The sequence below is a fragment of the Armigeres subalbatus genome, chromosome 1, assembly GCF_024139115.2.
Source record: "Armigeres subalbatus isolate Guangzhou_Male chromosome 1, GZ_Asu_2, whole genome shotgun sequence".
NCBI classification, from domain to species: Eukaryota; Metazoa; Arthropoda; class Insecta; order Diptera; family Culicidae; genus Armigeres; species Armigeres subalbatus.
Genome location: NC_085139.1, coordinates 291,510,768 through 291,525,990, shown reverse-complemented (window position 1 = coordinate 291,525,990; position 15,223 = coordinate 291,510,768). Strand labels below are relative to the sequence as shown.

Here is a 15,223-nt window from a genome sequence, read left to right as displayed (position 1 = left end):
AAAAAAATCTGATTCGTATGGAAATTTTGCATGTGCTGTTCACAACGCGCATTTATTTTCTTCGGCACTGTATTTCGTTCAACAACTATCGCTTGACTTTAAAAACCTCACACTAATTTTTTATTGTTGAAATCCAACAAAATCTTGCTGATTTTGTTTGTGCTGTTAATCTAGCATTTTTTCTGCAAAAATACTGATCAACCAACAAAGTTGAATCTAAATAAATGACAGTTTGTTTGCTGAACCTTCAGCAATAAGGAATATCAAGTAGCTGATTTATTAATATTTCCAGCAAAAGATTTTTTACTCGTATATATGATTGGTAAGAGCACCTCCACGGGAGTCCCCATCCAATATGGTAAAAAAAGGTGTGCAGGAAGTGGTGGCTTAATAGTATTAGTAATGCGAAAAACATAAACTAAATTTGAGGGGAAGTGAGTGACGTCACACGGTATCAACTTCTTGAACCAAACACAAGAGAAACTCCTATTTTCAATATTCCTTGCTAGTGACGAAACAAACATATATTTTATAGAAAAAAATAAGAACAGCTTCAGCAAGAATAACATTACTACACGAAAGTTAATAACTCAAATTATCAGGATTTCTATTTTCAAAAACCACTTCTTTCATGCTCCGCGTAATACATAGGATTGAATAAGAAATGCTAAATACTGCACTGTTATGTTTTCACATTATTTTTTCGGCAATGTATTAATCGGCATAATCAGAGGACGCTCAATGTTCCAAAAAAAATAATCCTTAATTATCCGGAATACCCGAATTTTCCTGAAATAGTTAATAAATGAATGAACTATGAACTAATTAAAGTATGAGCTATGCTCACCACGAAATATTTTGTCTTGTTATTGTTAGAATAACAAAATACTGGTTACTCCTAGATACGACGATAAGCCGCGTTGACGCTAGGAGGGGAAGTTGAAGAAAAATTAATAACAACCTCTGTGACGTAGGCCGTCGTCATGTAACTAAGAGGTTGCTAAGACGCAATAGAAACGACGCACTACTACATGCAAACTGCCGTGTAATACACTAAATGATCTCCTCACCTTTCTTTTACCATATTGGTCCCCATCTGGGTCCCTATCGTTATCTCCGGGCCCTTTATAGGGACTCAGTTTTATACCGGAGGTATCTAAACGGGAATGTAAAATAAGAACGCAACTCAAAATTTGCCATGAGTTTCGAAATTTAGCTGGGTTGCTAAATTTCCATACAGGGTTGTTATTTTGTTAAACGTCACTTTGGTATTGACAAAAAATCTGTTTCTATTTTTCAGAACAATTTCGACGTAAATTATTTAAATAGCAATGGAATTATTCATTTTTTTTACCTAGTGGCCCAGTTCAACTCCGTGAAAAAGTAATTACCTGGATCAGCTACACGCAAAAAAATGCGTTCCCGAATTCGTGAACCAGCAAAAATACACCGTGATTTAATTCATGAATTCGGGAACACCAGTCACGTTTTCCAGAACGTTCCAGAAAACGTGACTGTATTCCCGAATCCGTGACTGTTGTTCACGAAAAAATACACCGTGAACTCGTTAGTTCACGAATTCATGAACGCTTTTTTTTGCGTGTATAATTAGGAGCGAGTCGCACTAGCGCCCGCTAGAGCCCGACATATTCATGGATTTTTCGCGAAAGAAAATTCTACTGTTTTTATTTTGAAAGTTATACACAATACATTTTATTTCAAACCATGATCAGTTTTTACTTTGTATAAATGTTGCTATTTTAACTACTTAAAACTGTTTCTCATTTGGACGATGATGTCAATCGATTACAAATAAAAATGACTTTCTTTTGATATATTGATTTTACTCCTGCGTTATAAAATGTGCTTTTTATGAGTTTTTTTAAATTGTGCCACTGGTGGGGGGGGTTTAAGCGCAAATTCAGGACGTTTTCAAATCGCTCAATTTTTTTACCTAATCAATATGTACGAAAGTTTAATTGGGCTCTATCACTTTCACCATACCTATGTAAATATGCCATTCTAACTGTTCTCATAGGTTCATTTCCTGCCAATGGGATGGTAATTTCGACTGATTTCAAAATGGTTCAAACCAATAACCATGATACGCTTTTCGCTAGTTCAAACCATAATTGGATATCCTACAACTCGTGCTGAAAAAATCATCCTTCTGCAACTAGTTGCACAACCTACTATTTTATGATGACATTCTCTCGAGAATGATAAAACAATTAAACTTGTCATCATATCGCAAAATCTGTTAAAGAATTAATGCGATACTTGGTTATTTTAACCCTCTCGCGCATGTAGGGGTTTGTTAATTTTTCTATGAGAACTATCACACTTCATACAACCTTACTATTCATTAAAGGCCTGACCATTATGTTACTGAAGGCCACTACGCATTCGTAAGTACAATCGTACGTAGGTCCAATTCCGATTTTTAGTAGAATTTCATTGAATAATAATGAATAATAACGAACAATAATGTTGTTCACTTACGCATGCATGGGGGTTATTTGAAATATTTTCCTTTATATGAGTTAAAAAAAAAGTTCACATAATCAGGCCCTGTTTTCGCAGAATAAGGTACTTCTGCGGTAATGTCTTATTAGCTCAAAATATCATGCGGTATTGAGCTTAATCTAGAATTAAAAAACACAATAATATAGCATAAAAAAAATCAAAATATCACGCAACGCTTTCTGCACCCTATTTACTTGATTCTTTTGGGAATTATTATTCCCTATCGGAATCGCAAATCAACTCAATTTTGGGTTGAATCTGCCTTCACAGTGGAAAAAGCCAAATTTAAGTAAAATGCACAAAATCGGAGAGTACCAACTTTGCCCACCACAAGGTTTTATCAATTCAAATTTAAATTGTTTTACTTTCGACATGAGTTTGAACCTCTAGGGTTCGTTCACAAATTACGTAAGGCTAAATTTGGCAATTTTTGACCACCCTTCGTAACACTTTTTGTGTAAGTGGCTTCTTTTTTTTGTATGAATCGTAATGCTCGGTGTGATCTCTCCCCGTTCGTAATTTGTGAACAGCTCCTAATGGTTAAAGTCTTCTAACCGTGTAACACCAAATCCACCGTTTTGTAGCTTATTATACTTCCATTCATATAACATTTCATTATCGCAGTGACTTCATTAGACATCTTCCGTCTTCTGCAATGAACGAACTCTACTCTTTATCTCAAACATAGCTAAGCGCAGTGTGATCTGCGTACTCTGCTCTGCGCACTCAGCGCTGCGCGCTTAACTGTGCTCTTATTTTATTTTATCTGCTGTGCGTGGATTTTTGGCTCCTTCTCACTTTTGCTTTCGCACACATTCGATGCGAACTGTGTGGAATAGCCGGGATCGTGCGTATCGTTTGAGTTGAGAAACATAACAGCGCGCACTCTCTCTCTCACTGAAAGTAAATGTGTGCTGTGCGCGAAATCTCTTGCTCTTGATACGCACTGGGGAGTATGCCATCTCTGGTTGCCGGTAAACAAATTTTCGCTCTTTCACTCAGATTGCCGGTTGGAATTTTTTTGACGTTTACTTTGTCTCGCTAAATCAAACAGCGAAAACTCTTGCGACTACTTTAACGAACACTTGGTGGAACGGCTACTCTAACCGACCGTGTCCACCTAGCAAGTAAACGTACAATACCATACAACCAATTGTATTCCAATGGATCATATACGCTGTGTACCATACAAGGTACTGTAACTGCTATCAGTGCACTGTTTGTCATAATGACAAATATTTATCAAGTCAGCCTGATATCCATGTCGATTTCTAATCGGTTTGATAGATGTCCGGGTCAACTTGACAACTAAATATTGTCATGACAAGCAGTGGACTGCGGGCTTTATTCTTATTCAGGTATTTAATTTTTGGATTTCCATCAGTGTGCTTTTTCTCCGTGCCTGTGCGCTTCCATGCAAGCTGAAACCTTGCATGAAACCGTGCAAAGGAACAATGTGATAATTGGAGCGCATAATGGAAAACGAAACAATGACGGCCGTCCCGCTCCAAAGCTGTCAGATCAAACCTGTTTTTGTTTGTACACACGTCGCTTCGCACGCACATCGCTCTTTCACTCCACAAGTGGCGTCGATTCCGTGTTACTCATTTTTTATAACATTCCACAAATTTGATTGGAGTTCAAAAAGGATAAAAACAATAATCTTCACCTGAAGAAGTGAAGTTCAAATGTAAAATAAGTGATTGGATAGTGCCTGCCGTATCATGGATAATTCGCTCTGTCGATTGTGTTTGACCCCGTATTCTGGCCTGACTTCGCTGTTCGACGAGATGACCATGAAGCCGAATGTCCTGCTAATCCAGAAGGTGCTCGAATGTACGTCCATTAAGGTGAGTGTTGAGGGTGGGACATTTAGGACGAATTTACAAATCAAATGTCGCTTAGTTTTGAATTTTTTAATCGCCTTAATCATGTTCCGATCCCAAGGCAGGGCAAAAAGTTTAGCTTATCTTTTGTAATTTTTATTGGGTACGACAACTTTTTAGTTTACACTGTACATTAAGTCAAGGCAGTGTTATGTTAGATCATATATTGAAGAACATTCTCCAAGTATTCAATTAATACTGTCTAATCTAGCTGATTGCATAGAAAAAATCCCATAAATAGTGTATACAGAAGTTTGTACCAAACGAACTTCCTTACCATGCCAAAAGGTTCAACCACTAGGAGTACCTTTTCCTACTAAACATCAATTACAATTACAACTAAAATAGGTAAAATAGGGTCTTTGCATATTGTTTCAATCAATACTTCATCAGACGTATATTATAGTTTCTCCTTGCTGTAAATTTTCTTTGTTTTCGTTGTTATAGTCTAGACCCTGGGATTTGCAGACATTTTCACAGTTTAGCTTTTAGTTTAGTTTTTAGATCGCCTCAATTAAATTGTCTAGTTTTGAGCGATAAGCTGCGCACAGATAATTACCATTGGCAGTTGATTTATTTTCATATAGATCTATGTTTTTTTTTCATACACTTTCACAGTTTTGCCTTTAATTAGCGACAAGATATAAGAAAGCTCCAAATATCATCCTTTTTCGTATTTGATTAATATGTATTGGAAAGTGAAACAAATTTTAGTCAAAATATTTTATTAACATTCATTTTTTTATTTTCAGATAACAGCTGAAGACGATTACCCATCTTCGATTTGTATGGAGTGTGAAATAAAACTCGACGAGCTGTCCTCTTTCAAAATCCAGTGCATCGTTAACAACGATTACTACCGAGAAAAGCAAGCCGAATTGCGCAAAAGACAACTATCCTGCAGCCAACAACCTACGGAAGTGGTTTGTCTGGACGACGATGATGATGATGACGAAACAAACCAAGCGCAAACGCACGTTGTAGAAGTTCAAATTCCGGTAGAACCGATTTCAAAGAAATCCCGAATTGAACAAGTCGTCATCGATGATGACGACGACCAGGACCAGGAACAGTTGAACTACGAAAGCGAACAAACCGATTACGAGGAGTTCAACTTCGACGACTTCGAACTGGTGGAAGGTCAGGAGGAGGACCAGTACTGTCAACCGCCGGAGGATCAGCTTATAGACAACAACGCGATCCTGACCTCCATTCTGCTGGACGACGACGAGGACACCGAAAGCGGAAGCAATATGTTGCACTTGGAGCAGGGCCACTACGAAAAGGACTACCCGTACGAGTGCGAGTTCTGCCGGAGGCGCTACTCATCGCTATCGAAGCTGGAATCGCACGTCAAGACCCACTCGCAGAACCGGATGAAGTGCTTCATCTGTGGCAAGTTGGTGGTGGTGCATTTGCTGCGACATCTCCGCTCGCAGCATCCGGGAATGGCATTCCCCGAGCCCGTCCGCTGTTGGCATTCCAAGTGCTCCGATTCGGATGCGGTGTACGTGGACGTGAATCAGCTGTTGGCGCACATGGAAACGAAGCGAAGAAGAAGGTAGAGTGTGGCTGGATGGGAGTATGTATTGGAAAACATGGAACCAAGTGCCTTTTTTTACTATCACCACATTATTGAGTTGACAATCAAAACTGTTGAGACTGTACATATTTTAGCGCTTACAATAATGGATGCAATAAACGATTATTTTTGGTCGATGTATTTTAAACGAAGTTACTGTCGTTTTGATAAGGTACAAGTGCATTATGCACTTTTATTCTCATTGTCATTCTTCCTTCCTTACTAACATAGTACAATGGCGCTTTGCGATTTTGTGTTTGTTAAACATTTTTCTTTTTAAAGTTTCTAAGCAAAGTCCTAGTATATATTATGTGAGAGGACAATTGCTATTCCCTTAAAAGCTCAACATGGTCTTCTGTGGTCGCGCATTCATCCTCACAGCACCCCATTAACATTGCAACTGATGAGGATATTTATTTATGTGAGTTTCTCGAGTGCCACGTCAAGTCCAATTCGGAGGCACCTGCATTTGGTTGCTGGGTATCGCTCCGTTATTCGTTATCAGTATTTTACTTATCAACATTTTGCAACTGATCGGTTATTCAGAACGGATTTATATACTTAGATAACATTATGATGGACGGAACGTGAGTAAAAATGATAAATTTAAATATTATTCATACAATTCATTTTCTGAGCGGAATTTCGATTTAGATTTGTGGCCTTATTACGGATTCCACTTTCACTTTCACCTTCACTGCACCTTACGATCACTCCAAATTTGTTGACCTATTACCGTGTTCACATGAAGTGAAGTGAATAAAATGTGAAGCCCTTATTATAGATTCTACTGCATGGTGTAAAGAAGCACATGTGAAGTTGAATCGAATGAGCGATGCTTTATCCCGCGGTAATCTTTTTCGCGGTATCTAGACCCAGCTTATCTTTTAAACTTTTTTGTATTTTATAAGGGTGACATTTGATTGTAAAGTAGTTCGCCATCCTTTCCTACCAACCCTTTATTTCCTCTTCTTTATATGGTACTGCTTTCATTGCGTTTCCCTTTTAATTATTTTTCTCGTTACTATCACGCATTATTTCCGTTATTTCCAAGGTTATTTCAAAGCGACATGATGTCTGTGTGTGTGTGTTTTTTTTCCTAAGGCAATGGGGGGGGAAATCTGCTCAACAGACATCCTGGGTTGTCCAGGAAGTGCGGGTTAGGGGCCACCTCCAAACGAGGGAGGCAGGACTACATCCCCGACCCGCTAAACCGTTTCCATTGCCGCCAAGCCTATCGTCCTTTCGGTACAACCAGAAAGTTATGCTTCAAAGGGGGGTCAGTGCACAACGCACCCTCGAGGTTAGCTGCGTGTCCTTGCAGCATCAAACATCGTGACTCGCTTTTTTCAGAAGAACACCATGGTATCGTGCCAGCGCATTGCCGGCTTTCCAGGAGGCCATACCACGCCCTATGTCCTCGGAAGATGGGAAGGGTCTACTTTGCGCCTGTCTCCCTCTGCACGGCTGGTATCAAGTATGATAAAAACCGACAAGGACAAATACGCCGATGTCCTGAAATCGCTGCGAGCGGCCGATAGCCTATCGGCCCGGGACCAGGATGTGCGCAGCATCAGATGTACCAAGAACGGTGAAATGATCTTAGTACTGAAGCGTGGCGCGCAATCCAGCGGGGTAGCTTACAAAAAGCTTGCCCAGGAGGTCTTGGGTGACGGCGCTCAGGTCAGTAGAGGTGTGCGCCGGTCCGATATTCGTCGGCGGCGGCGTTTGTCAAAATTTTGGTCGGCGGCGGCGGCGTTTTCGGCGTCACGCCGAAAGCCATTTTAGCCGGCGGCGGCGGCGGCGTGAATCGGCGTGGCGATTTTTTCGTTACGTTTTTCTAAGATTTTTTTTTTGCATTGTTTCGGGATATTTTCAAGATTTTCAAATCTTTTGAATTTCGCATGAAAAATCTAATGAACTTCGCCAGAAAAATCTATAAGTTTTTCCATAATTTGGAGAACATTTCCGAGCAATCTTTGGAATTACCAAGAAAAGGTCTTTGTAATTCCCAAATAAAATTGATTGGAATTTCAGCAGAAAATCGAATTTTCTCAGAAAATTCTTGATAATTGTAGGAGAGTGCGGTTGGTGGAATGGGTGTTCAACCGTTGGCTTTCTCAGTCTAGAATAATAAAGACGGCTAGCTTGGCATGGCCAACAATAAAAAAGTAAATTCTTAAGAATTTCCGCGGGAGACTTTCAAGAAAAAATCTCTGGAATGTTCACGAGAAATTGTCCGTAAGTTTAACGGAAACGGAAACGGAAAGGATTGTTCAAAATGTCTCCACGGAAAATTGTTCTAAAATTATTGGGTTTCGACGGGAAATTCTTTGTACATTAGACGTTCGATAACTGAAAGTAATTTAACTGCAATGCTTTTAACAGCATTTCGATAGTTACATCAGTTTTGCTGTTATCGGACAGTTGAGCTTCAAAACGATGTCAATGTCGATGATAGCTGCATCCAGCTTTCCATGCTCGGTCTGGCGGCTTGTCGGAGTGTAAAAATCAATCGGTCGCTGCACAGTTTGACACTAGCTGGGGGAAAACTCACTGTCGAAAAGGCATTTTTTCCCTTCCCATCACCGGCTTTCCTCCAGCTAGTGTCAAACAGTGCAGTGACCAATTGAACCGTTTGTTTGAGAAACTGCATATGTAACATTTTTGGCCAAAATGAGTTTTTTATATATTCTGAATCCTTGTCCAAAAATACATATTCTGGCAAAAAATACGAAAAAAAAATTTTTGTTCAGGAATGTATGAAAAAAATTTCGTTTGTTTGAGAAACTACATATGTCCACGTACTTTGAAGAGCAATTGTGGAGTACTGCTTACATTATTTGCACTGAAAGTGCCCCAGGGTATTGAGTTTTGCCAAAAACTATTGATCTGTATTGAAGAAATTGAAAGATTCGGCGCAAATTTGTTAAAAAACAGTTTTTTGTTGTTTTCTCGAAATAGTGTAAAATGGACTTATGCAGTTTCTCAAACAAATGATTCAATTGATTTTTATACACCGATAAGCCGCCATTACCGAGCGTGGAAAGCTGGATAGCGCTGAACAATCAGATGCACTTCTATTCTGACGCCGTCTGACAATTGTTTGCCGTCTTGAATGCGTCGCAGTTATCGAACGCCATTGGCTAGCTGAAACGAAAACATGTTGCAGTTCTCAAACGACTAATGTATTGTCCATAAGAAATTGTTGGAAAATCCCATTGGCCGCAAGCGACACACGGCCGAAGGTAATTTGGCCCAAATAGTCGTTTGCCCTAATAGGTCGTTTGGCCGAAAAAGTCATAGGCCCAAAAATGCTGTTTGGCCGAAATAGTCGTTTGGCAGAACGGAATATTTGTCCGAAAATATAGTTTAGGCCAACAGGCTATACGGCCAAATGTCAATAATTGAACGGGTAATTTAATCCAAAATATCCATCAATTTGGCCTAATAACATTTACGTTGAAAAGGCTTATTGTCAAACGACTACTGAATGACATTTTTGGTAAAATATCTATATTCGGTCTAACGACTTTTTCATCCAAACGGAAAATTCAGCCAAATAGTTAGCCAAATAGTAGTTGAAACTTTTTCAGATCAGAAATTTGGCTGTATTGCCCGTTGGACCAAATGACTTTTTCGGTCAAATGGCCCATTCTGTCAAAAAACTATTTCTGCAGAATGGCATTTTTGGCAAACAATCGTTTCGACCGGACAACCTGGTAGGACAAACGGCTTTTTCGGCCAAATTGCCAGGTCGGCCGAATTCCGAGCATTTTTTCGATGTTTTAAAGTTGACTATGCCAAACTAGCCGTTTAGTGATGAACTTCTCCCTGCGAAAAAATCACTCTAATAAAGGATAAAAAAAACTAATCGTCTTATATAATCTAGATTGGGGTAGTCAACGTAAAGCATCTCTTTTACCAGTCACAATTTTTTGTGTGAATTTCAAAGAATACTCAACAGAAACTCAATAGGAACATTCCGTGGATATTCCGAACATTTTCCTATAGAAAGTTGAAACAACTTCTCATGAAAAACCTGAAGAGATTCTCATGTGAATACCAAACAACTTTCCTTGATAAATCCAAAGAGCTCCTCTTGGTAATTCCAAAGAATTCTCGATACTTGAAAGTAGTTTCCGTAGAAAATCTGAAAATAATTTTCGAATAACTATTCTGGAAAAACTAGAAATCTTTCGATAAAATTTTGAGGCGAAAATCAAAAGATTCTCCCGTTATTGTCTTGAAAATATCCAAAATAACCAATTCAGCCGAACGACACTTTCGACCGAAAGTCCTTTTCGACCAAACGACTATTTCGGCCGAAGGACATATTCACGATTTTTTTTAGCCAAAGGAACTGTTCGACCAAATAACTTTAGGCTAGATATCCTAGTGAAGTCTGAAAACATAATGAGATCATATAGAAAACATATTTTGATTTTGACATCAAATTGAGTCATAATTCGTTTTCAAATATGTATAAATCATTAATGATGGATTACATATTTTGATCTCATTTTGCTGTAGATTAGTAGATTGAATGATATGACATCAAACTGTGTACTTATTTTGTTATCGGAAACCAATATCAAAATTAGTTTTCGATTTGCTCTCATCGACAGAAGGAATAATTGATGATTGAATGTCACAGTAAGATATCTCTGCTATTACATTTTGTCATTTTAACCGTTCAAACGACCAAAAAGATATCAAATTGTAAACATAATCGACATTAAACATTAAAAAAAAAGTTATCGGTTTGCTCGGGAAGGCTTCTACCAAATGGTCTTTTCGGTTAAACGACATATTCGGCCTAACAACTTTCAGCCTTGTGGCTTTCTCCTGAACGACTCTTTTCTGTTTAAAAATTCAATTTCAATTATATTTTTGTTTAATTTCAACGGGAACTGTAGACGCGAGGTAATTAATTTCGAATGAAAATCAGAACGAACTGGCGAGTTCTGGTCCGGACTAGATGCAGATACAATTCTTGAGAAAATGAAATGAAAAGTATAGGTAAAAACGAACCTTCTCCTTTGCATAACATTTTCTATGCTAAGCAGATGTTAGTTTGAGACAGCGCATGAGATAAGAAAAACACGCCCACGCAATACACACGCGTGCATAAATTATCCATCTCTCTTTATCCTTTAGCAAGGATACGTTAAGCTCTACAAATGTGTTGCAATCTTCTCCTGATCTGGAAATGCCATAAGCAAATAGGAAAATGATAATAAAATTTAGCCCTTATGAGGCCATAGTATTATTTTTAGATTACAGTAGGAAATAGACTAAAAAGCTGGTATTGAAAGGGATTCGGAAAAATACCAGCTGAAATAAAACCATTATTTAATATACATATCGATGTTACACCATGTAGTATTAAGACCCATATTGTACATATTGCCTCAAATAAATCAAGTTCAAAACTCACTCCAGGGTTCTCGTGAATGAATCCGAACAACTCCCGACTAAGTGCAGGTAAATAGTTCAGTGTTAATAGAAGGTAATTAGTTCATTGCTTAAGTGAAAACTTCTCTCCTTGACTGGAGAAAAAGTAGCTGAAAGCAATTCAAAAGGTCGCCGGTAGCGAAAGTGTTCTCCTTTGGAAACCAAGTAACTACTCGAGATCATTCGGCGACAAACGTTGGCCCAGGAGCTTCGATAGGCCTTGTCATCCCCAGAGGAACGGAATCAAAGGCCTTAGGAGAACGGTGGCGTCGACATTTTGGTGGCTCCAGAGAGGAACCTTTGGAGGACGGTCATTAACGAAAGGAGAGGTCCGTCTAGGAGTTGCGAACTTCCAGTCAGTTGAAATCTGACTGTTATAGTGTGGCTTAAGCTGTTAGTGAAAATCGCGTGAACAATTGCGATCTTCGAGTCAGTAGAAATCTGACTGTTCTAGTGCGGCCAACCCCCGAACAACTTGACATTTAGCCTTAGTTTCGCGTACCCACTTGGAAATCGCAGATGGCGCTTCGAAACATAAACAATGGGTCCATCCTACGCCACCGTCACACCTTTTCTCCATGGAAGTCATGTTTTTTGTTTCGTCATTTGTTGTCTCCAAATAACAGACAGGATCCTCATTTGAATAGGGCAGATTTTTAATTGCGAAGTAAATATAAGAAAATAAAATAAACAAAGAGGAAAACAAATAATGTTTCTATTATTCGTTCGTTTACTTATTATGCTCAAGTGCATGAGGCGTAACGGAGCCATTATTCATTGTTTTACAATTATGCAGCTTGATGCTCAAATAAGGATTAGATAATTAAGAGAACTGTAAAATTGACTGAAAAAATTCGAAATTCCTCTATGACAAGGCAGTTTCATTTTAATTCACAAAATTACGCATAACACTTCTCATTTGGAACAGACTTTTAATAAACACAATAAAATAATGGTCTCGTCAAAATTTCTGGATTTATTTCGTTAGTCAATTCTTTATCAGGTGAACCGTTGAAGAATATTTGTAAAGATATGTATTCGAATATATTTCATGGAAAGACGATAATAGACAAAAGTGAAAACGTCGATTGTGAAACTCTCAAAAACCTTCTCTATAATTTATTTTGCTTTGCTCAGTAAAAATAGTTCTAGTGAAGTTTGCTTATTTAACAACTTTCGGTAAAAAGATCATTACTTCAAAATTGAAAATTGTCACTTTGAGGAACGAAAAGTTTTTCACCTACCACCCATTTTATTCCATTTTTTCATTATGTATGTCCACACTGATCTATGTAATACTAATAGTTGAATTTGAGAAATGATATTTAATAAACTTGTGTACAGATACACAAATAAATTACATATGTTTTTTGGAAAATCGCGCTTCCGTTTTACTAGTAGTTTAATTTTGTGCTTTGAAAAATATCCACAGGGACTTATTCTGATTTGCTTGGCATGTATTAACTTGCTCTCTTCGAGGAATAATGTCCCACTATTTTTCTACTGGGCAGTTCTTAACCAGGATACTTAGGCTGGTCCCAATGCTGAAGTTGCAGTTTCAGTTTGGTACTGCTTGAAGTTATAATATTTATAGCTGTCAAAATAAAACTACAACTTGGTGCCCGCAACGCACAGTTGTAAACAAAATAAAACTTGGTTTAATTTTTTCAAAACGCAAAAACAAAATAAACTAACATTTTCCGTGGTAGTTTTTCTCTCGCAAACGAACAACATTGAGTTTGTCTATCATCTGAGACACACAAACACTATTAATTAAATTTAAAACTCAGTTGCATTTCAGTTTCAAATCAGGTCATATTTACAACAAACCAGTCGAGCAGTTGCAAATCAGTTTCAAAAAGTGCTCGGAAAATAAAACTACAACTCTGCGTTGCGAACTGGTAGTTTCAGTTTCTGTTTGATTTCCAAACACGCCATACAAAACCCAACAGCATTGCGACCGGCCTTACAATCCTGGTTCTATTCTACAGGATTCGCCAATGCGTTCAGTATCTAGGGTAAAGTGCCCAATAGTGGACCCCCAACCAATAATGGACCCTCCAGCCATTTTTGCATTATTACAGCACAATGCAAACATTTTGCTATGAAATTCCATCAGGAGAACCTACCTTACAGTCCTATGATTTGATTACATGCTATGGAAATGCTATGGAAATAAAAATTAGATGATTTTTTTACAATTCTATAAAAAATAAACACGAGAGTGTCCATTATAGGAATTTTTGAAGGGTCCATAATAGGGAAGAAGAACGTCTCGAAACGGAACATAAAAATCAAATTAATGGCGGTAAGCTCCAACGAGGATAATACGCAGATCTCGTATTATCCTCGATTTCGTTAAGCTTCAAGCCGTATTATCCTTATATTTAATCTCGGATTTTCTCTTAATACCCCGATTTCGGAGTATTAAGATAATACGAGATTTTCTCTATGTACGCAGCCAAATTTTAACTTGCTCTCACTAACACATATGTATGTGGAGCAAATGTCAGTTTTTGTGTTTTGTTTTTCATTTTTCGTTGTGCTCTCAAGTACATTTTTTAAAAGTTGAATTTAAAAGTGGAATGTATATCCGGATTTTTCACGCTGACACTGACGAGAAGCAGCAAACGGCGGAGAAAGAGCAACGAGGACTGCAAAACAATAACAGCTGATATGGTATGTCGCCTGATTCCTGGACCAAGGAGATGGTTTCGGCCATCGGGTGTCGGGGCGGAAACGCTATTACTGGAGCGTGGATTCGATGGATTGACTGGCGTGATTATCGTCATCGAGTCCGGGTGGCTCTACATTGTTCATCCGCCGAGTTCGAGTCCATTCGTCAAGAGGTGAAAAGTTCGACACACTGTCGGAGGCAGTACTATATGGAAAACGGAAGTCAGGTAAACGAAAAGGACGAACAAATCATCGAGCAATCAAAACTGACCGAAAGATTGTTTCAGGGTAACCTGTCCGGCAAGAGGGCGGAACGATTGATCCTGGAACGGGATCTCAGAGCAAACCGGGTGACTGTACTTTCGGTGCGGACAGAGGACAAAGTGACCACGTCATCATTCGGTGGCATGAGAAAAAATGCGACGTCGGCGGCGGCGGCCAGAAATTCAACACCCTGTGCGACCTGATCGAGTACTGCAAGCAGAACCTGATGGTGGAGACATGCGGTACCGAGGTGCACATGCGGCAACAGTATAACCTGACGCGTATCACGGCCACTGGAACCGAAGCCCCGGTCGGGCAGCTGGGAGCGATGCCGATGCTGTAAAATGAATGTGAAAAATGAGAAGAATCCGGGATACGTTTTCACAACAGATTTAAAATAATTAAAAATGAAAATCTTGAATATATGTATAATAATAAAGGAATGGATTGTTATCACACGTCCGAACTAAACTATAACAGGGAGTTAAGCCCCAAACGCAATACAACGGAATGGCGACGGAAACGGAAAATTTGACAGCCCATATATTTTCTGTCAAATTTGCCGTTTCCGTCGCCGTTCCGTTGTATTGCGTTTGGGGTTTTATTGATGGAAATCGCCGGAAGCAAGAGATATGGAAAATTCCTCCAATTCATGGGAATCCTCTTGGGAGTTCTATGGAACTCTGCGAAAACCCTGTGGGAGTCAGTGATGATTTTTTTGTTAACTCAAAAGGAAATTCCTGTGGAAATTATTAAGTCAATTCTGGAAAATTACTGCGAGAATTTCAATATATTCTATTAGGAGATCTGTATTATTTTGGAGAACCCATTC

The 15,223-nt window shown here is 38.7% G+C and overlaps 2 protein-coding genes across 2 annotated transcripts; both read left to right on the top strand.

Moving 5' to 3' along the window:
- The first annotated feature begins 4,051 nt into the window (after window positions 1-4,051).
- On the top strand, window positions 4,052-6,146 carry LOC134215645 (uncharacterized). The gene is made up of 2 exons (XM_062694789.1): window positions 4,052-4,376; window positions 5,165-6,146. The coding sequence occupies exons 1-2, from the start codon at window positions 4,251-4,253 to the stop codon at window positions 5,975-5,977; spliced, it is 939 nt and encodes a 312-aa protein (XP_062550773.1). The 5' UTR covers window positions 4,052-4,250; the 3' UTR covers window positions 5,978-6,146.
- Window positions 6,147-14,132: 7,986 nt separating this feature from the next.
- Window positions 14,133-14,594, top strand: LOC134215633 (uncharacterized). Its single transcript, XM_062694783.1, has 2 exons — window positions 14,133-14,354; window positions 14,415-14,594. The coding sequence occupies exons 1-2, from the start codon at window positions 14,133-14,135 to the stop codon at window positions 14,592-14,594; spliced, it is 402 nt and encodes a 133-aa protein (XP_062550767.1).
- Window positions 14,595-15,223: the final 629 nt, after the last annotated feature.

Bases quoted from the DNA above. Each gene is read 5' to 3' on its own strand.
- LOC134215645 (XM_062694789.1), top strand. From the start codon at position 4,251: ATGGATAATTCGCTCTGTCGATTGTGTTTGACCCCGTATTCTGGCCTG. The intron at 4,377-5,164 runs GTGAGTGTTGAG...TTTTATTTTCAG, and splicing joins TCGAATGTACGTCCATTAAG to ATAACAGCTGAAGACGATTA.
- LOC134215633 (XM_062694783.1), top strand. From the start codon at position 14,133: ATGTCGCCTGATTCCTGGACCAAGGAGATGGTTTCGGCCATCGGGTGT. The intron at 14,355-14,414 runs GTAAACGAAAAG...AGATTGTTTCAG, and splicing joins ATATGGAAAACGGAAGTCAG to GGTAACCTGTCCGGCAAGAG.